Source organism: Gopherus evgoodei, chromosome 3, assembly GCF_007399415.2.
Source record: "Gopherus evgoodei ecotype Sinaloan lineage chromosome 3, rGopEvg1_v1.p, whole genome shotgun sequence".
Classification (NCBI taxonomy): Eukaryota; Metazoa; Chordata; order Testudines; family Testudinidae; genus Gopherus; species Gopherus evgoodei.
The window spans coordinates 146,580,738-146,606,957 of record NC_044324.1 but is presented as its reverse complement, the minus strand read 5'-3'; the positions used below and the strand labels follow the sequence as shown (position 1 = coordinate 146,606,957).

Genomic DNA, 26,220 nt, shown 5'->3' with positions numbered 1-26,220 from the left:
ACACTGCAGCTCTGCTGTATTGTTTCCTCTGGGACCTGGAGGTGTCTCTACCAGTTCATGGAAAGACTGCAGATCCATGAGAACAGGGCCAGCTGCTATAGATCTTAACTTGTGCATATCTAGGCCTTCTGCAGCACCAGAAGCATGATAGTCCATTCTGCTGGGCTGCCACTGCCTGGCAACAATACCCTCTCCATGGAAAGTTAAAGCCACAGAGCAGACATTCCTTCTCTGAAGGATTGAATAAAAGTTACGGAAGTGCTGGAAATGGCTGCACAGTGTGAGTTGTACTATGGCATAGACACTTTATCCTTTACGTGCCATACCGCTTCCAAACCTTCTCCACGCTGGGTGAGGGGAGCATATGCTCTTTAAGAAGCTGTCAAATCTTTACACAAAGTGCCTTCTTCCCCATAATGGATTTTTCTGAACTGTAGGTTGTAATTTTTTCGTGGGCCTGATGCTCTGTCTGTTTTTAATGGCTCTCATTGCTCAATTATCTGCTCCAGTGCATTGGGAAAGCCTTTCAGCATATTACTTCTTTCTCACCCTGAGAAATGTATCTCTGTCTCTATGATATTGTCTTCTCCTTCCTTAGTGAATACAAAGAGGAATTATACTACACTACAATTACATTTAGGGTCTCAATAAAATGAAGTACATCTGTCACTGACTCCTGTGGATCTACCTTCTCCTTGCTTCTATTGTATATATTTGAAAATTCTACTTTTTGTCTGACGTGCCAGATACCAAATGTTGACTATCAGGATCCAATATACACCAAGTACAAATCTAGATGCATGTAGCCACTTTGGAGTTGGGGAGCTAAGAAACAGAATATCAGGATGGAGATGAAAGGGAGGAGCTAGCATTGGGCATAGGGTGGACAGAGTCAGGCTGGGAGTCAGTGAAGTGCTCTGGAACACAGGATAGTTTTCAGGGAATCCAGGTGGTAAGAGGGAGAAAGTGAGGAATTCTGTATAGCCTCATGATAGAAAAAAGCCGGGGGAGGAGGGGGAGGAAGGAGCAGGCTGGGGCTATATTACAGCAGCCATTTTCAGTATTTAAGATTTGCACTGGATTTTGAAGACAGATTTGTATGAGCATCTACCCAGGAAAATTGTGTGTGAATATAGTTTTCCAACTGGGAATGTTACTCATATCCCTATTTTTACGCATGAAAATAACTCTGTTATTGCATCCATACCTATCTCTTTATTTACCTCTTACATATGCATTTTAATTATTTCTTTCATTTCTTTGATTGCACTGAGAATCACCAGTAGAGTGTGTTACATTCATCCACAAGGATATTTTCTTTCCTACTTTATTCATTTCTAACTAAGGAACTGAAACACACAATCCCTGTGCACAGAAAGAATTTTCTTTGAAAACAATCGCTGCCCCTACTGAGTTGCTTCCCTGAACAGAATATTTCTAGGGGGAAAAGTTATTGATTTTTTCCTTTTTTTCTTTTTGTTATAATGCAGGAGAAATCAAGTCTTAATATGTGACAGCAACTACTATTGAGCGTGTGTGACAGGCCACTGCTTTACAATAAGGGACCACAACACTCTGTAGCAAATACAAAAATATCCAGTCAGTCTCCTGCATTATTTTAACATGTCGTTACAAGCACTCAGTGAGCTGTCATTCTCTCTGAATATTAATTCCACAGCAAGATTGAAGAGCAGAAATTAATCTTTAAATCATCGGCATAATAAATGCTACAGTTTAAGAGAACATGGCTCCTCTTTTTATTTAGCTTTTTTACTTCAAAAAAATTATCAATTTTTAATTGGTATTTGGAATACAAAGAAACAATGTTATATGGACTTGTTTTTGGAGAAATGTTAGATGAGAAAGAAGTTGGAGTACTGTACCCTATCAAAGTGATTGAATGATGCTCTGAATTCATTCATTTGTTCTTGGGTGATACCCTTGGCATCTCTTGTAAGGATCTGCGTCTCAATCTCATTGATAGTTCGGGCAATGGTGGTCAGTAAGAGTTCCCATCCAACACGGATATGCTATAGGAGAGAAAACACGGATTCTTTATGCTGGTAATGAAAACCTGAACTCCTAGCATGATAACAAAGACAGTAAGAGAGAAACCAACAATGCAATCTGAAATTATTTATATAGATTGTTGTTTGGTGCCACTACCTGCATGCTACAATTATGGGTACACTGGAAATATAACAGCATGAGCAGTGGCTATTGTAGGCAGGGGGAGGCTGTGTCTCCCCAAACAGCTGGCGTGGCCCCACCCACACTATGTCCCCAGGCCTCCTTCTGCCTGCTGTTCCCTTCTGTGACCAAGAGGCCGGGGCAGGCAGGCAGGCTGAGGGCTGCGGTGTGCACAAGACTCCTGGGCTGGGGCCATGCTGGGGCTGGGGGCACTCCAGTCGTGCAATCCGCATGCCCAGTGCCGGGCTGCGGGGGCTCCGACCATGCTGCCTGCCCGCTCAGTGCCGGGGGCGCTCTGACCATGCCACCTGCCCACTCACCCAGTGCTGGGGTTGGATGCTATCTGGCTGCACCACCAGCCCAGTGTTGGGACAGAATGCTATCTGGCCATGCCACCTGATCAGCACTGGGACTGAGGGCATGCAGGGGGCCAGTGGCAATGGGGGGGGGGTGGGGAGATGTGCTCTGGGCTCCAGCGGGGGAGGAAAGCAAAAGGGGCTGGGCCTCAGGCAGAACAGGAGGGGCTGGGGGCTAGCCTCCCTCAAGGGCGTGCTCACCCGACATCCATGTATAACAGACATGCAACAAATATTAAATTAATTCCTAAACTGATACTTGTTCATACCCTCTATTGGTTCTTGATCATAGTGTTCATGTTAGCCATAAAGTCTGATGTTGGCTTAGATATCAACACTTGGATTCAAGAGCTGTTATATTTTTCAGCATCAGTTCAATTCTGGACAGTATTTAGCTGACTCAGCATGGTTCCCAAGCTTTCAGTTATAGTCACTTTCCCATCTTGGGCCCCAACTCTTTGAACACTTAAAATCATGACTTACTTTATACATGTGAGCAGCCTCATTTAATTCAATGGGACTACTCCTGTGTGTAAAGTTACTCATATATGTGTGTCAACAGGATTGGAGTCTTGGCTGATAATCTGTCATGGCAGACATGTAGGAAAGAACATGGCCTTATCATGACAAAAATGCAATAACAGTCATTAAAAAAAAAGGAAAAGTTGTGGCAAACTATATTTAAGAGGAAATTAAGATGAAAATCAAATAAATATCTTTTATGTTCCAATTAAAACAATAATAGTTAACAGTTTATATCCATATAACAATCCATGTTCCACCCTCTATGAATATATGCAGAGTCCACAATATAAAATGTATAAAGGAGTCTTATGCTCTGATCTTGCAATCAGCTCCATCCAGGACCAGAGTCTTTCTCAGGAGCAGCTGACCAGGTGACAAAGACCATAAGGCTTCATAATAAAGACCAAAAGTCATGGTTTTGTCACAGAAGTTACAGCCGAGACAAACGGAGCCTTAGTAATGTATATCTTCTGCTGCAAATAAACTAGGAAGTCTGCCAAATTATTTCCTCTTTCACAGCTCCCTCAGACTGGGGGAAGTGGATACATGAACCTAAGAGCACAGAACTGAATTCATAAGTACCTCCATAGTATAACTTGTGTGCTTGTTATCAAACACCAGGGCTTCTTGTATAAGCTGATGGTCTCCTTCCAATTTGTCAATATTGGTTTTGTAGTTGATGATATTGTGTTCATGCTGCTTCAGTTGATTCATCTGGTCCTCCAAGGTCCCTGTCAACTCAACAGAGCTGCGGGCAATTTCCTGTCACACAAAAAGAAACAAAAAATCTAAACTCCAAAATGTTAGTTTGCCACACATTTACGTGGAAAACGTAACCTTTTTACACTAAAAATCAGTGTCAATCAAAACTCCCTCCAAACTAGAGAATGTTGTCTTTTGCACACTCATATCTCAGGACAACATTGGGACAATGGTATTTATATAGAAAGAACACAACCAAACTAATAATCATAATCTAGGAGAGGATTTCAAAGGTCCAGTTCCCATGGACTGTTAATGTAAGTCAGGTGCCTATCTGTTCTGTGTGCCTTTGAAAATCACCTATCTAATGTCCCCATTCACTTCTCAAAAACCTATTCCAAAGTGATTTCATTTGCTTTTATAAGCTCTGACTATTTTAGAACCCTTCTTTAAAAGACCTGATTACATTAATGTTGGAAGGCTGGCAGGGCAATGAAGGCCACTGATGTTCTGTGTGCACAGCAGGGAGTATTCTGAGAAAAATGATGTGTGTTTTATTCAGCAGCCTCCTCTTGATGCCTCAGTGATACTCACCTCCATCTTGGTCTGGATCCATGGCCCCACGACATTGGCCTGAGCAGCAAATTGGCGACGCAGACGTTCGTTAGCGTGCTGACGGGCTAGCTCCTCCTGCAAACATTGATCCCTCACGGGCACAAGTTGTTTCACCTGTCCGTGCACAAAAGAAATGAGGGTTGAAGTGAGTAGATAAGATTAGAGCATGTAGCACAGATTGATGGTTTTCTAACCTCAGTTTCCCCGCTTCCTCTGTCACCCCCGAGCGCTATTTAGTGAGCAGATTAATTTCATTACCTGACATTCTTATTTGCTTTCAATCATGAGCAAACTTTGTGGAGTCTGACTGTTTCAACTAATGTTTACATATGGCCTGTTCTTTATTTCTTACTTGAATTTTTGTATGGTTCTTTAGGTACTAGAACTATTGAAATGAAGAGATGTGCTGTACAATGAAACAACAGTACTGACCTCTCTTTTTTAGTGAATATTAAGCATTAATGACCCACAAAATAAATACTGACTGAGGTGAAGCCATGTGAGGAAACAGGAACTTCACTGCAGTGAAAATAATTTTTTATTTTATTTGTGGATGGAAACATCCCTGAACAAGATTAATCAATAAAGAATGACAGGGAGTAATCAAATATGGTTTAATAAAGATATATGTTGGTGGTTGTTAGCTGTTAACCTACTAGGCATATCATTAGACCACAACAAACACCCTGAAAGAACTCAGTTATAAAATATTACAGCAAAGTGCTGCAGACACTTACTAGTGAGCCTATTACTTACTCCCTCAAGATGGAAATGAGACTACTGAAAGTAGTGAACACTCTGGCCCTAATTCAGGAAGGCATTTAAACATGTGCCTAAGTTGCACCCCTGTTTACAATTGCACTTAGGCATAGGTTTAAGTGCTGTGCTGAACAGATATGCTTTATTTAATTGGGGTCTTTGCAGAAGATGGAAAACAAGAAAGAACAAAAACATTCAGTTTGAGAATTTTTTTTTTAATTATGGTTAAGTTTATGAGAAGAATATACCCAAGTTATTCTAAAGTTTTAATGACAAATCATTAATTTATTTTTCAGATAAACTTTTATCAAACATAAAAATTACTAATTCTTTCAAGTGGACCTTTGTACAGCTATCAGTATTTTTTTTTAAATCAAGGCATTTTATTATATTCTTTAGTTAAATGACTAAATATAATGCTGAATATAAAACATTTAATCATATAATGATTGATTTTTAAGTTAATCATTTGGCTGGCTCTAGTGATTAATTTAAACTCATCAATTTTTAGTAGAATATGTAATGGCTAACATAGAATCATAGAATTGTAGGACTGGCAGTGACTTCGAGAGATCATGTTGTCCAGCCCCTTGCACTCACGTCAGGACTAAGTATTATCTAGACCATCCCTGACCGGTGTTTGTCTAACCTGCTCTTAAAAATCTCCAGTGATGGAGATTCCACAATCTCCTCGGGCAATTTATTCCAATGCTTAAACACTGTGACAGTTAGGATTTTTTTCCTAATGTCCAATCTAAAAGGCCCTTGCTTAAATATAAGACCATTGCTTTTTGTCTTATCCTCAGAGATTAAGGAGAATAACTCCCCCTTTCCTTGTAACAACCTTTTATGTACTTGAAAACTATTATCATGTCCCCTCTCAGGCCTGGTCTACATTACGCATTTAAACTGAATTTAGCAGCGTTAAACCAAATTAACCCTGCACCGATCCATACAACGAAGCCCTTTATATCGATATAAAGGGCTCTTAAAACCGATTTCTGTACTCCTCCGTGATGAGGGGAGTAGCGCTGAAATCGGTATTGCCATGTCGGATTAGGGTTAGTGTGGCCGCAATTCGACAGTATTGGTCTCCAGGCGGTATCCCACAGTATACCATTGTGACTGCTCTGGAAAGCGATCTGAACTCGGATGCACTGGCCAGGTAGACAGAAAAAACCCCGCAAACTTTTGAATTTCATTTCCTGTTTACCCAGCATGGAGCTCTGTTCAGCACGGGTAGCAATGGAGTCCCAAGCCCAAAAAGAGCTCCAGCATGGACCGTACGGGAGATACTGGATCTGATCGCTGTATGGGGAGACAAATCTGTTCTATCAGAGCTCCGTTACAGAAGACAAAATGCCAAAGCATTTGAAAAAATCTCCAGGCTATGATACTGAGTCCACAGCAGGGACTCAGCACGGTGCTGCATGACAAGCGTAACGGAAAGCCAAAGAATCAAATGGATGCTCAGGGAGCGAGGGAGGGAGGGGGGACTGAGGATTCCAGCTATCCCACAGTCCCCACAGTCTCCGAAAAGCATTTTCATTCTTGGCTGAGCTTCCAATGCCTGAAGGGTCAAAAACATTGTCCTGAGTGGTTCAGGGTATATCTCCTCAATTTACCCCCCAGCACCACCCCCCGTGAAAGAAAAGGGAAAAAAATCATTTCTCGCCTTTTTTCAGTGTCACCGTATGTCTACTGCATGTTGCTGGTAGATGCAGTGCTGCGGCGCTGAACAGCAGCATCCCCTCCCCTTCCTTTTCTGATGGCAGACGATGCAAAATGTTGGAAAACCATCCTCATCATCCCATGAGTGCTCCTGGCTGGCCTCGGTGAGGTCGGCCGGGGTTGCCTGGGCAACAACGGGAATGACTTCTAGTCATTCCCAGCAGATGGTGGAAAAGGATTGAAAACCGTCCTCATCATAGCAACTGGGGGCTGAGCTCCATCAGCCCCCCCCTTTCATGTCTAATGAAGATTCTGTATTGCCTGGTCTATCATAGCAGTGGGAAGCTGCCTCTCCCTCATTTTATCTCACTAAAAAGTCAGTGTTTTTTATTCCTGCATTCTTTATTACTTCATCACACAAATGGGGGGGACGACACTACCACGGTAGCCCAGGAGGGTTGGGGAAGGAGGGAAGCAACGGGTGAGGTTGTTGCAGGGGCACCCCCTAGAATGGCATCATCATTTCTGCGGGATCTCTGGGGCTCTGACCTGGAGCGGCTGTGCTCTCTGGTTCTCTAGTACACGTACCCCATATTCTGCAGGACTGACTCTATTTTTAGACAAAACAAAGAAGGGAATGACCTGGGGAGTCATTCCCATTTCTGTCCATGCGCCCCCGGTCGACCTCAGCGAGGCCAGCCAAAAGCACCCATGACAGCAGCAGACAGTACAAAAGGACTGATAACCATCATCGCCAATTTCCAATTGCAGATGGTACTATAGCTGGTAACCATCTCTTTAACCTTGCAAAGGCAAATTAATGCTGCTCTGTAGCGCTGCAGTACTGCCTCTGTCAGCAGCATTCAGTACACATATGTTGACAGTGACAAAAGGCTGAATGGGCTGCATGGTTGCCATGCTATGGCATCTGCCAGGGCAATCCAGGGAAAAAGGGCGCGAAATGATTGTCTGCTGTTGCTTTCACAGAGGAAGGATTGAGTGACAACATTTACCCAGAATCACCCGTGACACTGTTTTTGCATTGGGATCTCAACCCAGAATTCCAATTGGCGGGGGAGACTGCGGGAACTATGGGATAGCTACGGGATAGCTACCCACAGTGCAACGCTCCGGAAATCAACGCTAGCCTCGGTACATGGACACACATCGCCGAAATAATGTGCTTAGTGTGGCCGCGTGCACTCGACTTTATACAATCTATTTTAAAAAACTGGTTTCTGTAAAATTGGAATAATTCCGTTGTGTAGACATACCTTCAGACTTCTCTTCTCCAGACTAAACCCAATTTTTAAAATCTTTCCTCATAGTTCATGTTTTCTAGACCTTTAATCATTTTTATTTTTCCCCTCTGGACGTTCTCCAATTTATTCCCATCTTTCCTGAAATGTGGCACCCAGAATTGGATACAATACTCCAGTTGAGGCCTTATCAGCGTGGAGTAGAGAGGAAGAATTACTTCTTGTGTTTTACAACATTCCTGCTAACACATTCCAGAATGATGTTTGCTTTTTTTCCAAGTGTTACACTGTTGACTCACATTTAGTTTGTGGTCCACTGTAACCCTCAGATCCCTTTTCACAGTACTCGTTTCTAGGCAGTTGTTTCCAATTTTGGATGTGTGCAACTGACTGTTCCTTCCTAAGTGGAGTACGTAACATTTGTCCTTACTAAATTTCATCCTAATTACTTCAGACCATTTCTCCAGCTTGTCCAGATCATTTTGAATTTTAGTCCTATCCTCCAAAGTACTTGCAACCCCTCCCAGCGTGGCATCATCCACAAACTTGATAAGTGTACTCTCTCTGCCATTATCTAAATCACTGATGAAGATATTTAACAGAATTGGACTCAAAACTGATCCCTGCGGGACCCCACTTGTCATGCTTTTCCAGCTTGACTGTGAACCACTGATAACTACTCTCTGGGAATGGTCTTCCAACCAGGTATGCACCCACCTTAGAGTAGCTCCATCTAGGCTGTATTTCCCTAGTTTGCTTATGAGATGATCATGCGAGACAGTATCAAAAGCCTGAAGTCAAGATATACCACATCTACCACTTCCCCTCTTCCACAAGGCTTTTTGCTCTGTTAAAAGCAAGCTATTAGGTTGGTTTGATACGATTTGTTCTTGACAAATCCATGATGACTGTTACTTATTACCTTATTATCTTTTAGGTGTTTGCTAATTGATTTCTTAATTATTTGCTCCAATATCTTTCTGGGCATACTCTTCAGCATTTTGAAACCAGTCAGGCTGGAAGTATGACCAGAAAGACTGACTTTTAAGGAAAAGAAAATCTAATTTCTGACTAGATTTAAATTTAAGACTTTTTAACCTTGATCTAGTTACTACACTTTTTCCTGCTGAAAAAAAAAAAACAGGCTATTTTAAGCATATTCAATTCCTTATTAGTCTCACTTAGCTTTAAACAGTAAATTGACACACAACATTACATTCAAGCAAAGCCATGAAGGTAGATTCAAATGAGATGTGTTGGGCCAGCTCCACAATGCGGTTCTAAAAGCTTCAGTGGGAGCAGAACTGGGTCCCTGGTCTGTATACATTCAGTCATTAATTATATAGTCATGTGACTGGGGAGACCAGTTGCAATTCAGGGAACTGTAATGTTATTGTATAATTAAAATTAATATAACTCCCTGAAAAACATTTTAAATGTTTTAAATATATTTTATATCATAAAAACTAACACTGGGCCCAAATTTTCCTTGCAGTTCTACATCAGTTATTCCAGTGACCTACTAAATATTGAGTTGAAACTTGTTTAAAATGTTAAATGTGGCTGTAACTGTCATTTTGTATTTTTTTTCAGTATCCGTCTGTACTATGTTTCTCCATAATATATAGGTAGGCTTTTTTCTACACTAGCCATAATGACAACCAAGGTTCTTCTAGCCAATAGCCTAAATTTATGTTGACATACCTTTCTGCTGTCCAGACTTGCCAAAGTTTTTAAGAAAGAGCTTTCATTATGGGGCTGTTCTTGTTTTCACTCATTGATTGCAGGGAGAGTTTTGGCTGAGTGAGTGCTGTTGGATCAGCCCAGATATTAGACTTTTTTTTTTTCTTTTTGGTAATTCATGACAACTTCTGGAGAGTTAGTATGGGTCTCTGCTCTTATTATTCATACTACCAAAACATTATTCCTGCAATGTCATTTCCACCTTTAGCATACAATACCTTATCCCACTTGGCACGGATTTCATCCATAGTGACGGTGCTGTAAGGATTGCTTGCACTTATTCTGATGTTGTAACTCTGAATAACCTTCTCAACTTCATTCTGGATTGACAGAATAGCCTGCCTCTCACCGTCCGCCTCTGGCAGAGTGGCTTTAAACTGTTCATGGGCAGTGATTAAACTCTGGAATCAGAAACAAAGCAGGAAAGTATAAGGATTTTTGTTGTAGTGTCAGTTCTATGATCTCGAGGGCCTGATATAAATAATTGTATTTCCTCCCCAAATACATTGTACACATGGGGTGAAACCCTGACCCTATGGAAATCAATGGCAAAATTCCAGTGGAGACAGAATTTCACCTATAGGATCACCTCGAAAAAGACAGAATTTGCAATACGGTGGTTTTTGGGGTAGCAGACCATATTTTGTTGTTTTGGAAGTATTTAAGAGACACGGTGAAAATGAAAATGATTCATTTCTGAAAAATGTTTCTTTACCTGAGTTTCTAACAACATATGATATTAAGAATATGTAAAGAATAGTGTTAAAAAAACACTAATTTAATTTTCATACTTTGTTGCACTTCACTCACTCTGAATAGTAAAACCAGACAGATAAGTTTCACTTCATTTTTCATGCTACTTCTGATGTTTACCAGTACTGTGCTATTTGGGTTTCCAATACTGCAAGTGAATATTATCCTCTTTCCTTTTCCCCACCAAGTTTAAAAAATATGACAAGTTTTCTACTCACCCTAACCTCACTCTGTTTAAAAGAAAAAAGTAATTAGAGCCCTGACACTTCTTTGGAATGCTCTCACTTGGAGCCCTGTGTCCACATGGAGTCTCAATGACGTCAGTGTGACTCACATAGGCAAAGGGGTCTGCCCTAGCGGATCATGATGCAGCATCTGGGCCTAAATACTTGAGAGCACCCTTTAAATACAGCTGCACAAATGTACCACTAATGTTGAGTGCAACTGAACAAATGACAAAATTAATGCCTTCAGTTACTTTTACAACAAGCCAACTATGCACAATGAACAGCCGGATTCTCATTTATAGCATACACTTATACACTAATCTGGCAATATAAAGTGATTTTAAAGTGGGTGGACATGTAAATTATGCCTTGCCTTTAAGGAGACACAGAAGTAAAGTGTTAGGTTCCAGAAAGTTGCTTTTATTATTAGGTTAACATTAGTGCAGTCAGATATGATTGTTCTGGGCCAAGTCCCATACACTGTGACTGCTCAAGGCCACCAATCCCACCTAGCTAGTGTCTTAGGGCCCCAAACAACCTCCAAGTGCCATATAATGAGAAATGCAAAGAGACACTGTGTTCCCAAGTTCTGCTTTCCACCTGGTTTGCTTGCCTTCTTATCTCTGGCTAAGGATTCCTTCCAAGGGGAGAAGTACTGCAGCCAGCTGCCTTAAAAGGCCATGTCTGCTTATAGGTTATCACTTTTATGCTCACAGATGAGTGGGAAAGGACATTCTCTGTCAGAAAGATAGCTTATATGCAGGATATGTTTTCACCTACAAATGTTGACAATGTCCATTCAGTGAGAGGGAAGGCTTCCCTTTCTTGACTTCCTGAGGTTTGCAAACCAAAAACGGACTACCATTTACCTGAATTTCCTCTATGCTATGAACAATAAACATGTCCTGTAGGTCTTCCATAGCACCTTCCATCCAGTTGTTGAATGGCGCAGCTCTCTTGGCAAACTCCAGGTGAAGCTGATCAATAGTTTCCAGCAATTTCTCTGTCCTCTGTTAAGTCCAGTAAATGCATACAAACAAATTCATTGTTACCAAGATGAAAGCTAATTCTATGCATATACAGGTAGTGTCTCAGTTACCTTGGGCATACATTTTCAAAAGTGACTGATGATTTTGGATGCCTTATTTGCTGGCTGCCCAACCTGAGATATCTTAAAAGATGCCACTGAAGTCAGTGAGACTACTCACATTAAAATTATTTTCATGTTAAACTTATGTAAACTTAAGAATGTGCATAAGACTGTGTAAGATCAGGGCCTAAGTGATTTTTTTGCCATTTACTGCAATTTAAATATTTTCTGATAATCTGATCTATAAAATGAACAAATTAAATTGCACCAATTTTAAATGAATGGCCTACTTTAATCATTTCTTTCACATATGAAACGGAGCAGTAACACATACATGTCATTTTAAGCCCAGAGATATATGTAGGTGGCTTCCACTGATCTCAAGGGAAGCCATGAAGATACATCCTAGGGCTTTTAGTAAATTTGCTTTGGAACCTCCATCACCAGAGAGCCTGGCCACTGGCATACTGCTCAAACTGAGTTTTGCTATAGTGTGTATGACAAGATAGCTTCCTAATTATATCACTGCTATGCATCAAATCCCCAAACGGTGGGATTACACTTCATCTCTTGATAACCAAATTCGTACTGCTGCTGCTGCTTTATAACTTCTAACTGCACCATAAACTTCTAAGAAACAAAGCACCATCCAGTCTATTACTGAGCAATTCAACCTATATTGCAAATGAACTCACAGCAACCTGAAATGGAGAGCTGGGGAAAGGGTTTATTGCAGTCTGGATTACAGGAATTAACACTCAACAATGTCTATTATAAACCCCAAAGGATTCATTTTTTAAATGGAGCTACTTATTGATATCAATTTTACCTCCAGTGCCTCTCTTCTTTTCTGAGTGAGTGTTCCCAATTTGTCCCACTGGTCACATATCTTCTGGCATCGATCATTGACACTTGCAGCATCATAAAAGTCCAGTTCGCTAGGAAAGAGTGAAGACAAAAACTGCTATAGCTTCTGAACAAATAGACAGGAAAACACTGTACATTCTGCACCTGTGTACATGTTGCACTGGCCCTCCTCCTCTTCTTTTTCCTTCTCATGCTAAAATAGTCAGCTTGCAATCAGTTAGGCAGTGTAGTGGTATTATAATGTGTGGGATCTAGGCACTAAGGGTGGAATCCACAAAGGTACCTGGGTGCTTAAACCCCAGATTTAGGTGCCTATGGTCCCCTTTTGGTTCCATTGTGATCTACAAAAGTCCCACCGAACCTCATAGGTACCTAAATTCACTTGGCACTTAAGTATCCAGTGTAAAGGTTCTCTCAGCACCTATGTTTCTGTTTCTTGGCATGCACACTGCAGCCTCCCTCTATGCATCTGGATGGCTATCTCCCAGCTAAGCCCCAGAGTGATTCACGATCCTCAAGGAAAGACAGGTGTTGTTACCTAAGCCACCTGTGGGGCTTGATTGATAGGCATACTCAGAGGCTGCCTACTGGATTGGGTCCCATTGAAAATCTGGCATGAGGTGGTGGTGCTCACCTTCTAATTTTTAGCCCAATGGTCTGAGCACTCGTCTGGGATGTGGGAAATCCAAGTTCAATTCCTCCCTTAACTAGAGGGGGTCAAAAGGATTTGAACACGGGCCTCCTACATCTCAGGAGAGTACTCTAACCACTGAGATGGGATATTCAGATGTGGCGCACTCTCAATCTCTCCTGTTGAAGCTGTTGCACTGTGGATAAATAATGAAAGAGCAACTAGTGCAAGGGAATTGAACCCAGGGTCTTCAACCTACCACTTAAGTGCCCTATCTACTGGACTACAGGGTCATTTTCATCTCTCTGTGGCCCAACGACTGTTCCACTGTGCATAAATACTTATAGTCATTGGGACACAGAGAGTGTATGTGTGTGACAGAATCACTTTGCAGTGGCTATGCAGCAAGAACCAATGAACTGCTGGAAACTAAGAGCTTTTTTGATAAAAGTGCCCTAATCATCAAAAAGATAGAGTGAAACCATATGACAGCTAAGCACATTATTTATATAAAGGAGAGGGAGCTGCCAGCAAGGCATTCTCCATGAGGGCCCTTTGATTCTGGAACTGCTTCACACTTTGGTCTAAATCATTCCAGATTTGTTGACCTTCAGGGTATGCAGTAAAAACTATCTAATTAATAAGACTTTGGGGGAGATCTGAAGGTATGGGGCTGTGGGTGGAGTGGGAAGGGACATAATTTTGCTGTTTTGATGTATTGGCTGCAAGTTAATTTTTTTTATGTCATACTCCTACTGATAGATGATGTTCCATACATGGATTGTGAGTTTAGTAAGTTGTCAGGGCACCAAGAGCTTCTGTATCAGTATTTTTTTTCACAATAAGTCTAAATGAATACAAAGTATTTTTCAAGTTTTTCCAAGTGGCACCTCTGAGACTGTTGTGAATTTTATTTTTAGGCCAATTGATCTCCGGTTGTCACTCTCATTTTTTTAGGATAAGGGCAAATGTCACTTTTGTGAAAGTCAGGGACTAATTGTGCTGGCTATGGGTCAGTGCTGGAAGATACTGTACTAACTTCCCCAAACAGCTCTTCCAACGTACCTGTCATGACTTGCAAGATCCCTGCTACTCTGTTCCTGGGTTTTTATTAAGCACAGACAGTTTGTGTTGCATGTTTGGAATATGGATAAATAGGGAAGAGAATGAGATTATCAACGCTAATTTTAAAGGAGCATCTACAGTTTAAAAATAATAGGCTGGATCCTCAGCTAGTATAGCTCAGTGTGACTTGAATGACTTCAGTGGAGCTATGCCAATGTACCTCACATGAGGAGCTGGCACTATAAACTTCTCAGACACAAATTTCCTTTTAAAAGTCACATTTTACAGGGAATTATTAAAAAGGAAAGAAATGTAAATACCTAGTTTACTTTTGCACTACTTGAGCTGTTTGCTTTTTGTGATTCTCTCACCATTATAAGTAAAAATGGGCCAAATTTGATCTGACAGTAACTTTGATCCAGCAAAGCACTTAAGCATGTGCTTAACTTTAAGCACATGAGTAGTTCCATAGAAGCCATATTAAGTGTGTACTTAAGTAATTCCTAGATCAGGGCTGGCCTCTTTTCAACTGTGCTCATAAAAACAATTTGAATCCAGGTATCCAGAAGCAAAAGACTTTCTAGTCCATCTGTGTTGGAGACTAATATAGCTGTTTGCCTGGCTGAAAATAAGTTTTTACACAAGGTGAGATAAATATTTAAAAAACAATACATTCAGAAATTTTGATCCTGATTAGTGAAAATCTTTCAAGTAGTGCATAGGACCATAAATGAGTATAGCACCTTAGAGCACAATTTAGTCTAATTCTTTTTAGCATTTACAATGTATTAAATGGGAAATCCCTGATTTTTTTCCCTAGGTTTATATAGTGCCCCATCCAAGACTTATGATGTCTCACAATCTGGCATACAACGACAGCATAACAGCTTCCAAACTGGAATGATCCTGCTCACACACACACAAATCCTTTATCCAGACACCATCAATCAACAAGCTTTTAACAACTTTAACCTTTATGCTCTTAGTGGGCTCAGCTGCTGTAGCAGAAAATATCAGCGCTGACACTGAACTGTAACCAGTGCAGCTCAAGGTCACACAGCAATTGTTCTCCTTCAAAATAGCAACTGCAGGCAGCCAAGAAATGACTACCAAAAATATTGGGCGTGCTGACCTGAAGCACAGTCAATGCTGGTCTTTTTAAGGACCGGATCAATGGCCAAAGAAGTCAAGAGAAAGATCCTTATTTATTTTAATGACCTTTAGATCAGCTCCACTTTCTTAGCATGAAAATTTTTACACAGTCCTAAGAAATATCACTGTCAAGAGGAACTAGGTCTTTTCACCTCTAATTTCTATCATTTTGTAACGAACTGTTGGTAAAATTATTAAAATCAATATCCAAAGGAAGTTGTCTATTTGCTTGCAGATACTAATATTGGCATTTATATATAGCGCCCTTCATTCAATGTGCTCCAAGGGTTTTAAGACTAATTGAGCTTCACAACCCCCCTATGCAACCGGGCAGAGATTTCTCCAATTTACAGGTAAGCACATGGAGGTTAGTGCAGAGCACCTCAGAAGTCAACAGGGTGTTCTTAGGGAGAAAAATTGTTCTCAACATCTCGAGGTCCCTTCCAATCCTGCGAATCTATGATTCATCACCTCTGAAAATCAGGCCACAAGTAGCTTGTCCAACATGACACAGCAAGTCAGTGGCAGAGTTCTCTCTCCCATCCAGCCCCACTCTAACCACCTGGCTATGTTCCCTTCAAGTTGGCAAAACACAGACTTAGAGGATGTAACACTGACCCTGCCTGCATTAAGAATGTTATTTCAAAAATCTCACTTTGTTGCTAACACCAGTCAAACTTCACTGATGTTAACAGTGTTTGGAGCCCTAGCATAGATAGTCAACCAGCTTCCTAAGCATTGCGATCATTAGCCTGATCTGAACAGAGGCCAATGACAGCTCTAAAACAATGGCGGCAATTGCCAGGCTGTCCAGACTCTGCTCTCAATGCTACTAATACTGGTGGAGCTGAACCAGCATTAGACATTTTCAGAAAGTGTCTCTAGAGAGAGTCATTGAGAGCTTCTGTACAAACAATTACACAATAGAAAGTCATTATTACCATACAGGTCAGGATGAAAAGAAAGGCAAGTGTTTTATCAAGTGATGAATTCACTGATATGTGCATCCTTTTAAGTTTCATGCTTTTTTGGCACTAACTAATTACTTCATCTTTTTTCCTCTAAATATACACATTCTCTTTCAAATAAACTGGAAAAAATAGACTTTTTCTATAATCTCTTCCATGTTTTACTGAGGTATTACTGCTAACAATAGTAGGCAAAACATTTTCAGAAAGTGCGATTTCTAACTTTATGATGGATGTTTGGATTTGTTTGTAAACAGCGGAGACTTCCACTGGATGAGGTGGTAGAACTGGTGCCTGTGCTAGCCACACTCTGCCCCAGCACAAGAATGGAAGGCTCATGGCAAAGCTGTAAGGTCTCTTCTCCAGAGACATAAGTTAGGGTAGACTCCCAGATGCTCTGGACTGAGGCCAGGCACTACAGGATCACAGAGATACGATTGGAGCTAGTGGAGAATTAAGACCCAGGTGTTTCTGAGTGGTAGCCCTTAAAAAAAATTGCACAATGTTCTTTTGCAGTAGGTATTTAACCCATCAAAGAAATGAAGAAACTAAAACATGGAAAGGTAATAAAGAGTATGTCTATACAGCAACTGGACACCCAGAGCTGGCCCATGCCAGCTGACTCAGGTTCTCGGGGCTCAGGCTGGAGCCCGGGCTCTAGGACACTGCAAGGTGGGAGAGTCATAGAGCCTAGGCTGAAACCTGAGCCCAGAAGTCTACACAGCAATGAAACAGCCCGGCAAGCCTGAGTTGGTTGGCACAGGCCAGTTGTAGGAGTCTAGTTGCTGTGTAGACAAAGAGATTCGCCACAGGTGACACAGAGAGTCAGAGACAGGGATGGGAACAGTGCTTAAATGTCCTAACTCCCAGACAGACATCTGTTTTAACCACTAGTCCACACTGTCCTCTGTTAGCTTCATAAATTTATACTGCAAGTCAGCAATGCACTTAAGCACATGCTTAACATTAAGCACAGGAGTAGTACCACTGATTTCCAGTATAACAACACTAAATTCAATGGGACTATCCACACTCTTAAAATTAAGCATGTATTTATGTATTTATGTATTATGTGCTTATGTGTATTGCTGAACTGGACCCTTAAACTAATTTGTATTCTCTCTGTGAGTGTGTGCGTGCATGCATGTGTGTCTGTGTGTGTGTGCTGGCCCAGTGGTTAAGGCATTGGTCTTGGTCAACTTGGTTTCAAGTCCCTACCCTGCCACAGATTTCCTGTATGACCTTGGACAAGTGTCTGTGTGCCTCAGTTCCTGCTCTGTAAAACGAGGCTAACACCACTTCCTCACCTCACAGTGCGGCTCGTGAGGATAAATACTTTAAAGATTGTGAGGTAATGGGGGCCTGACAAGTACCTTAGACAGACTGAAAGGCACACACTATACAGAGAAGGAATATGAATTAGTTTTTTAAGTATAGGAGAAGCGATGCAAATGTAAGAAATTATTTTAATATCAGCTTGCGATATTGGATCTATATTATACTCATGTGAGTAAAATGAAAGAAATAATTTTTAGGAGAACGATTTCACATCTAGCATCTTGTAGGAGAACACATGAACTGGCAGGCTAATTCCACCTACCTGCACCCCACCAGATACACAATTTACCCACCTACAGAAACAAAAGCTTACTGTTAAGTCAATTTTAAAATGTTTGCTCTGAAACAATTGTATTCAGTTGCATGTCTATATTTAGTTCAATTAAAAAAAGGGGGAAAGGTGTCAATGACTAGCTCAGATAATATCCTTATGAAGCTATCTGTGGAATTCTTACATTGTACCTATGACACTATTGAATTCATTGGAAATAGTTTATCAGTTAAATGTCAGCAGCTGCATGCCTCTAAATGGAACATACTTCAGCTCCTGGGCAATGGCTGCGATCTGTTCTACTCTGTCCTGGTGGGCAGCCAAGTCACTCTCAAAAGCTTCATGTTTCCTCAACATAGCGCGGACTTCGGTCAGAGAAGCAGATTCATAATCCTTCTGGAGTAAGATCTGCTCTTTGCCTGAAAATAAAAACAAAAATATCAGTAATTCATTATTAATTCATTAATTGCAACAAGAATGCACACAAGTCAGTCATTTAAATTGGGGCCCAGCTTTGTGGTGCTTTGATCAGTATCACCCACCCCGTGTGAAACCTAGCCCCACTGAAATCAATGACAAAACTCCCATTGATTTACTTCAATAGGGCTAAGATTTCATCCCCAGTGTAATGCCTTTATTAACAACTCACTGGAAAAGTCCAATGGAATTTAATAGGGTGAAACAATAAATACCATATGGTAATCATTGTATAAAGCTGTAGAACATAATAAGATCTTTTCTGTAGGTTTCTGAAACAATCCTATAGAATTCTAAAACTGGGATGCGATTCTCTATTATGTTTCATGGAATCATTCATAAGCCTGTCTAAAGATTACTTTCTCTTCATTTCTAAAGGATTTTCCCACATGGGAATCAGCCTGTTTCACACAGACACATTGCTGTATAACATGGAATAAGTAGCAAGGTAATTCAAACTCATTCCAACACAGGGCCAGATTGTCAACTCCCTACTTGCATGAGTGAAGTGTTACTTAACCAAGTCGTTATTAACTTCAGCGGGACTACTTGGGTGAGTGCCTTCTTCCCAATCTGAGTAATGGAGTTCTCAAATCTGGCCCTTTGTTAACATTTAATTTATAAACACAAAGATGTAATAAAGCAGAAACATCCAGGTTGTCGGTACGTTGATCAATGTACTGGTTATTCTTCGCTCAGTGAACCACTATCTGTGATGGTTTAAGGCAGGCCCAGAAACTCTATTTTTTGGTTCCATATCTTTCAGGTGCTGACAAGCACTTCAGTGGCTTTTTCACGTCTAACATTGAACTGCAATTTATTCTCACTGTCTGCGGATGTACATGAATTTTGAAACTTTTGGCCTTGTTGTTGCTGTTTAGTTGTTGAAAGTGGAGTACAGTAGAAGAACAAAAAAACGAGTGTGAGGAAGGGACAAAAAAAGAAGAAAGGGATGGATGCAAAAAACAACCATTCCCCTAAAAAGTCCAATAATTTTGTTTAATTTCTTTTTAAAAAACCGCCAAGGAAAAAAAGAGTGGGAAAAAAAACCTGTGATTATGCCCTCACAAACCTCACACAATTCTGACCTACGCTCTAAACTTTTACCAATATAGCAATGTTGGCTATGGGTGTAATTTTTTGAAACGTTTCTGTACCAAAAGAGGCCCTACTATAGATACAGTTATAACAGCATAAAAGTTCTTTTGCTGGTATATCTTATTTTGCTCAGAGCACTGGTATAAGTTATACAGCCAAAAACAATTTTATGTCAGCACTGGGCACGGTGACTGGCATAAGCTATACTCAGGAGCGGCGCCAGGGTTTCTGACGCCCTAGGCGGACGGCCATTTTGCCGCCCCCCGGGGCCCTGGTGGACTTACCGCAGTAATGCTGGCGGACGGTCCGCTGCTGGAAAGGCTCCGGTGGAGCTGCCACAGTGATGCCAGCGGGCGGTCCGCTGGTCTAAAGGCTCTGGTGGACCTGCCGCAGGCATGCCTGTGGTAGGTCCGCCGGAGCCTTTAGACCAGCGCACCGTCCGCCGAAATGACTGTGGCAGCTCCACCGGAGCCTTTCCAGCAACGGACCGTCTGCCGGCATAACTGCAGTAAGTCCACCGGACCCGCGTGCCGCTCCCCCAGCAAAATAGCGCCCCCCCAAAATTCTGGCGCCCTAGGCCATTGCCTACATCGCCTAAATGGTAGCACCGGCCCTGGCTATACTGTCAAACCTTTTCTAGTGAAGACCTGGGTGATGTCGTCAGCAATCAGACCAATATGTTCAATGTAAGTTATGTTAGCAATACTTTATCTTCTTTGAAATTCTGCCTTCAATCCATTATTCACTTTGGCCTCATGCCCAAAACCTCCACAAAAGACTCAGATATGTGGCAGCTCTTGGTTTTTAAACAGAAAATGCCAAATCCTTACAACCCTATCCTAACTTACCAAAGGTTACAAAAAAAGCGAATAAAATCGGAAACTGAAAGATTACCTCTCACTCATCAGGAACTCTTACTATTAAGAGAGACAACTGAATTCACAGACAGCCACTTTAGCTTCAGTTCACCACATACTATTTCCTAGATTTTAAGGCCAGAGGGGACCATTATTTCTCTTGCTATATATTCCCCTGTGTCAGAGCTATGACACGTGGTCAGAGTAGCACATGCTCAGTAAAGAGTCTTTCAGAATTATCGCAGCTTCACTTCTGGCATTTACTTGACAGCCATGTACTGATTTGGGTGCTTCTAACCAGCTCACTATGGGCTTGACTCTGGTTTGAAACGGCCAGCAGAGGGGCTGTGGTGAGAGTGTAAGGGGCATGGTGGAGGCAAGCTAGGAGCATGGTGGGGTAGAACTGCATTACATAGATTCTCTACTGTGGTAAGGTCCTGAAAGAGACCTTACAGCAGTGCTGTATGCGAGAGCAGCCCCTCAGCTGTTCTAAATTACGGTGGGGTTGGACTAGCAGTAGCACCCCTCCCCTATGTTAAAGTTTAATAAAAGCTGTGGCCTGCCGCTTAATTCCATGTAAGTATCTGTCCTCACTTCGTTGCTGTGTCCACATCAAAGCAAGCCAGGTTCTTCATTCCCATCTTCTCCCTAAAATTCTGTGGAGGTAAGCTAAACTGTAGAACATTGTTTATTGAACTTGGCTAAGGAAAGTCACAATTTAACATAACTAGTTTTGGGATTTGGCTGGAACAAATCCTGGTTGTCTTTGCTGCTGTTCAGTAAAATCACACTCTGCTGAAATCTGCCTTTTACATAGATTCTTTCCTGGACTTACTGTAGCTCTGACTGGTTGGTCATATGACCTGGATATGCAAATGAAACCATGACGCAATCTTCGCAAAAATGCTGGATGATACATTAAACCAGAAGCATGGCATTGTTCTATGGATCTTAAAAACCAGTAACAAAAATTTCAACTTGTTTCTCTATTGAATGGTCAGCCAATGTAGTTGAAAGATAAATCTCATTAACTACGTGGCCGAAAAGTTAAGATGATGAGTGTAGGGGAAAAGGCTAGAAAGCTTCCAGAGTCATTGTTAGTTTTAGGTTTATACCACTGTCCAAATTATTCAATAGCTGATTTTGGTTTGTAAATACCCAGTACTGATTTACAGATAAATTTATCTGAAACACTTTCACCAAGGTCTGCTTACCATATGCCCAGGTTTCATGAGTAGAAGCCTTCTGTCTAAATTTCTCAGCCAGGTGTTCAAGTCGTTCCAGTCTTCGTATTTCATTCAGCAACCACTCCTCATAGCCCTTCTCAGCTTGTTCAAGTCTCTGCCAAGCACCAGCAATATCCTATGAGAAGTTTGGGGATGAATGAGACTATAATCATTACTCTGTATCTCCTCTGACTTTCAAATTTGTGAACTCTACAAGAATTTACAATCTTGCTCCAAAAATGGAAATTTAGGTCCAAATTTTTCAAATATAGGCACCTAAACTATACCAGACAAAATATGTGTAGGTGAGTGCAAACTGGAAACAATGTGTACAAAATGTTATTGTCCATGCAAAGCAGTTATCTATCCACTGCCTCCATGCATATTTTATATCTTGTAATTTCAATGAAGGTGATTTATAATATCCTTAAAGTGTACTGTTTTGTGCATCCATTATCAAAATAAAAATTTTTTGGTCTTGGAACCTGACAGTGATGGAACAGCTAATATCAAAAACAATGTGCACTTTTGCTGGAACACGAAGTCATTAAGCTTTCTGGTCTACACTGACAAATAAAAAAAAGCTTGATGCCTGTTGTGTGGTCTTTGCAGAATATTTTGAGCTTTTATAGATGCACATAGGCACCATTTATAGCCAGTACTGCCAGTCTCTATGATATTTTGTGAGCCAGATAGATTTTTCAGCTAACAGTACTGCCTGTTTATAAAACCTGAACAGCTTAAAAACAAGATTACAGCATAGTAGAGACATTTGTTGGCTGTATTCAACACCTAAAACACTCAAAGCTCATGACTCCAAAACTCTTATCAAGAGCTGAGAGTTAATTTGGAGGAACTATTGTTTGACTTCACAGATTATAAGGCTCCATTCAATTAAAAACAAACAATCTACTGCAAACTGAAGCTGAAAAAGATACTGAAACTGTGCCAGGACCAAATTCCGAGGTCCTGCACTGAAGAAAACTCCAAATGAAATCAATGGTAACTTTGCTTCAAACACAATCACACCATTTAGCTCCTTCAACAAAGCAGTACTGATTATGTTCCAAAAGAGGGATTTGTCTCACTCTCATGGCTGCAGAAGAATTACTGAAGTGGAGGCAGCCTTAAAAAGAGGCAGGACCACAGGCAGAGAGAGAAATGGTCTTAGAATGAAGTACTGAATAAAATAAGTATTGTTGATTTAGCACCGCTGGTACTTGAGAACTAGATGTTGCAAGTTGAAATGAGTGAAGATGTTTTGGAATAGTAATTGGATCCCATCTATTCACATATTACTGAGAATTTCAGGTGAAAGGAGAAAAGAGACTGGGCCCATATCTTACTTACTGAAACCATTTTCCCCTCTGATGGCATGAAAGCTGGCCTATTGCTGATCCTCAGTTTTGTCTGCAAGGTGTTGAAATTGATCTCCAGTTGACATTTTTCCTGGACTTTGGGAGGCTTGTGCTTGCGACGGTAGTCTCGGAAGTCCTCTAGTTTCTTCTGCATGGCCTGCATTGTTTTCTCGGGTGTTTTGTTTTCCAGCCAAGGGATCGTGCGACGAATCCATTCTAAAAGCTATCACATACAGACACAAACAATTAAAACCCAAAGCAATGGAAAATGGAACCAAAAAAAAAAACACCTGATAATCCTGAATGTACAGACTCCAGTGTCTTTTCTTTAACAAGAGTGTCATGGCCAAAGTCAATGGCTTAGTGACAACTAAGCAAAAGATTTTCAATGACTAGTAATTTTGCGTACCTCAATTTATGCCTAATTTGAGACATCCTAAAGGGACCTGATTTTCTGAAGGTGTTGAGCACTTGGCTTTTTGAAAATCGGGTCTCTTCAAGGTATCTCAAGTTGGGTAACCAAAACCTGAGTTACCCCAAATCACCAGCTACTTTTAAAAATCGTGGCCTTAGCAACTCAAGTAGTCAAGGCTATGCAAGGAGGGCAGACACCAACTCTCTGACTTGTCACTTACAAAACTCCACATTAAAAAAAAGAAACAGTTAGTACCGATACAGCATGTTTCTCCACAAAGCTATTTTGGTATCTAGGGAACTCCGTACGTTATTGCGAGGTGTGCATTATTAGTGTGGGCCAAACCCTGCTGTCCTTATTCAGGCAAATTTCCCATTTGCCAAGAAAGGACTGCAGAATCTGACCCAGAATGTCTACAATATATTCAGGAAACTAACTAATATCAGATGTAGTTTTAAAACAGAAAACCTTATGGTAAGAGTCCATTGTAATCTAATCAGTAAAAGACTTGGGAAAGATTAAAAAAACAACATTAATTCAATTAATAAACAAAAAGTTGCTGTAGTTTATCTGATAAAATTCACATTTCAAATTCAGGGCACAGTTTTAATCTGTTTCTCTTTCTAGGTAGGTAATTTCACTGCAGTATCTGAGAGCCTCACAATATTATTAAATTTATCCAGCAAAGGATCATTATCCCCTTTTTCCAAACGGGGAACTGAGGGGATTGCCTCAGATCACACACACAAAGCATGTGGCAGAGTTGAAAACTCTGATCTCCTGAGTCTCAGCGCTTCCAGAGATGAAGGGATGCATTATGATACACCTTGAAAAATACCTTTCCCTGGCCTGCCTGTGAAATACCTCAGACTTCATACCCTCATATTTCAGTTTGAAATAAAATCCTTATGGACCACTTTATACTTAAACGTCTTATTTTTATCACTTAAAGATTGTTTATATTTATCAATCATGTTACTATTTTTGGCTGAGAGGAAAGAAACTTTTTTTTAAACTAGAATTATGGAAAACAGTAAGTGAATTTAAGATTCCTTATTTGTGCAAGCAGTTATAATGTATAAACCCTCAAAGATCTCTCTCTCTCTGGTACTTAGATGGCCTCCATTACCACAGTATCTGAGTGCCTAACAATCTCCAATGTGTCTATCCTCACAACACCCCTGTGCTATTATCCTCATTTTCCAGATGGGGAACTCAGGCAGAGAGAGGCTATGTGACTTGTTCAGTGTTATTCAAGAAGCCTGTAATGGAGCAAGGAATCGAGCTGGGCTTTTCCGAGTTCTAAGCGAATGCTCCAGCCACTGGACGATCCTTCCCCTCTGATAAAGATGATTGTCAGCTGTATGTAACTTAAATTTTGCTTCATTTTCATTGTAAATAATGCACTGAATTTATCATCATCTGTATTCTATGAACCTCACTTGCTAGCCTTTACCTCACTTGCTAGCCTTTCATATTCTTCCATCAACTTTTCATTTTCTTGATTCACAGCAAGCACTTTACATATCCTGTTAGCTGCTGTCTCAGCCTGTAAAATACAGAAAACAAACAGGACATAGCTGTCATCATGTTCACAAGCAGATACAAACTTTGAGTAAGCTGAATGTGACTGCTCAAAATAAAAATTGCATTTCTTATCACTGTTGGTTAGTTCTCATGACTCACATGTAAGTTTGCCCTTCTCAGAGTTATTGGGACAAATTCTGCTGTGAGTCTCCCTGTAAAACTCTCCTAACTTCAATGTGCTGCACAGAGTACAAATCAACACAGAATTCATTCTGTTAAACATTAAAGCCTTATTATATAGGAGTTAGTTTCACACTAATGTTAGAGTCATTTAATAAATCTTTACTTTGGAAGTGACTTTAGACTATTCTTCAGGTTATGGTACACCTTTACCCCGATATAACACGACCCCATATAACACAAATTTGGATATAACGCGGTAAAGCAGTGCTCCAGGGGACGGGGCTCGGCACTCTGGCGGATCAAAGCAAATTCAATACAACGTGGTTTCACCTATAACACAGTAAGATTTTTTGGCTCCCGAGGACAGTGTTATATCGAGGTAGAGGTGTATTAGGTTAAAACAATCATACTAGAAACCTATTAGGTTTGTTAGGAACATGCAAAAGAGGACCCAAGCAAATTAAAAGCCCAGTTCACACAGTTTCTACAAGTCATTTGCATTTATAACAGCCAGAATGTACACAACTGGTCAAAGTCTGCTCTTCTATGCAAGTGTAAATCTGGAGTAATTCCAATAAGTCAGTTGAATATTGCATATTTATTCTGATTGTGCACCTGAGATCTGCTCCTGCAAGGAAAGTTGTGCATCAGCTAGGCCTGAGGTCCATATGCAAAACAAGGTCTCGCTAAACTTACTTTTCCTGAAAATAGTTTTTTACAACCATTGAAGACCCTCAGAATAGAGACGTCAATGGTAATGCCTTTTGGAACAAAAAAAAATCCAATTTGCTACAGGGCTTTTAACTGAATCAGGATCAGAAGTTAGTTAAAAACAAGCATCCACATTCAAATAATACCTGGGAATGTTAATTAAAACCACACAGATCTATATTCAGG

General features: G+C 40.7%; 1 protein-coding gene across 2 annotated transcripts in view; it reads right to left on the bottom strand.

Moving 5' to 3' along the window:
• The window catches only part of ACTN2 (actinin alpha 2), a 97,906-nt gene that overhangs the window by 11,064 nt on the left and 60,622 nt on the right, over nucleotides 1-26,220 (bottom strand). For both annotated transcript variants that reach the window (XM_030556963.1, XM_030556962.1), the window contains exons 9-18: nucleotides 25,070-25,162; nucleotides 23,191-23,421; nucleotides 21,829-21,976; nucleotides 18,451-18,601; nucleotides 12,720-12,828; nucleotides 11,670-11,810; nucleotides 10,039-10,221; nucleotides 4,368-4,502; nucleotides 3,654-3,833; nucleotides 1,884-2,030 (exon numbers count right to left, since the gene is read on the bottom strand). In XM_030556963.1, the coding sequence (XP_030412823.1) occupies nucleotides 1,884-2,030; nucleotides 3,654-3,833; nucleotides 4,368-4,502; nucleotides 10,039-10,221; nucleotides 11,670-11,810; nucleotides 12,720-12,828; nucleotides 18,451-18,601; nucleotides 21,829-21,976; nucleotides 23,191-23,421; nucleotides 25,070-25,162 (1,518 nt within the window). The remainder of the gene's footprint in view (nucleotides 1-1,883; nucleotides 2,031-3,653; nucleotides 3,834-4,367; nucleotides 4,503-10,038; nucleotides 10,222-11,669; nucleotides 11,811-12,719; nucleotides 12,829-18,450; nucleotides 18,602-21,828; nucleotides 21,977-23,190; nucleotides 23,422-25,069; nucleotides 25,163-26,220) is intronic.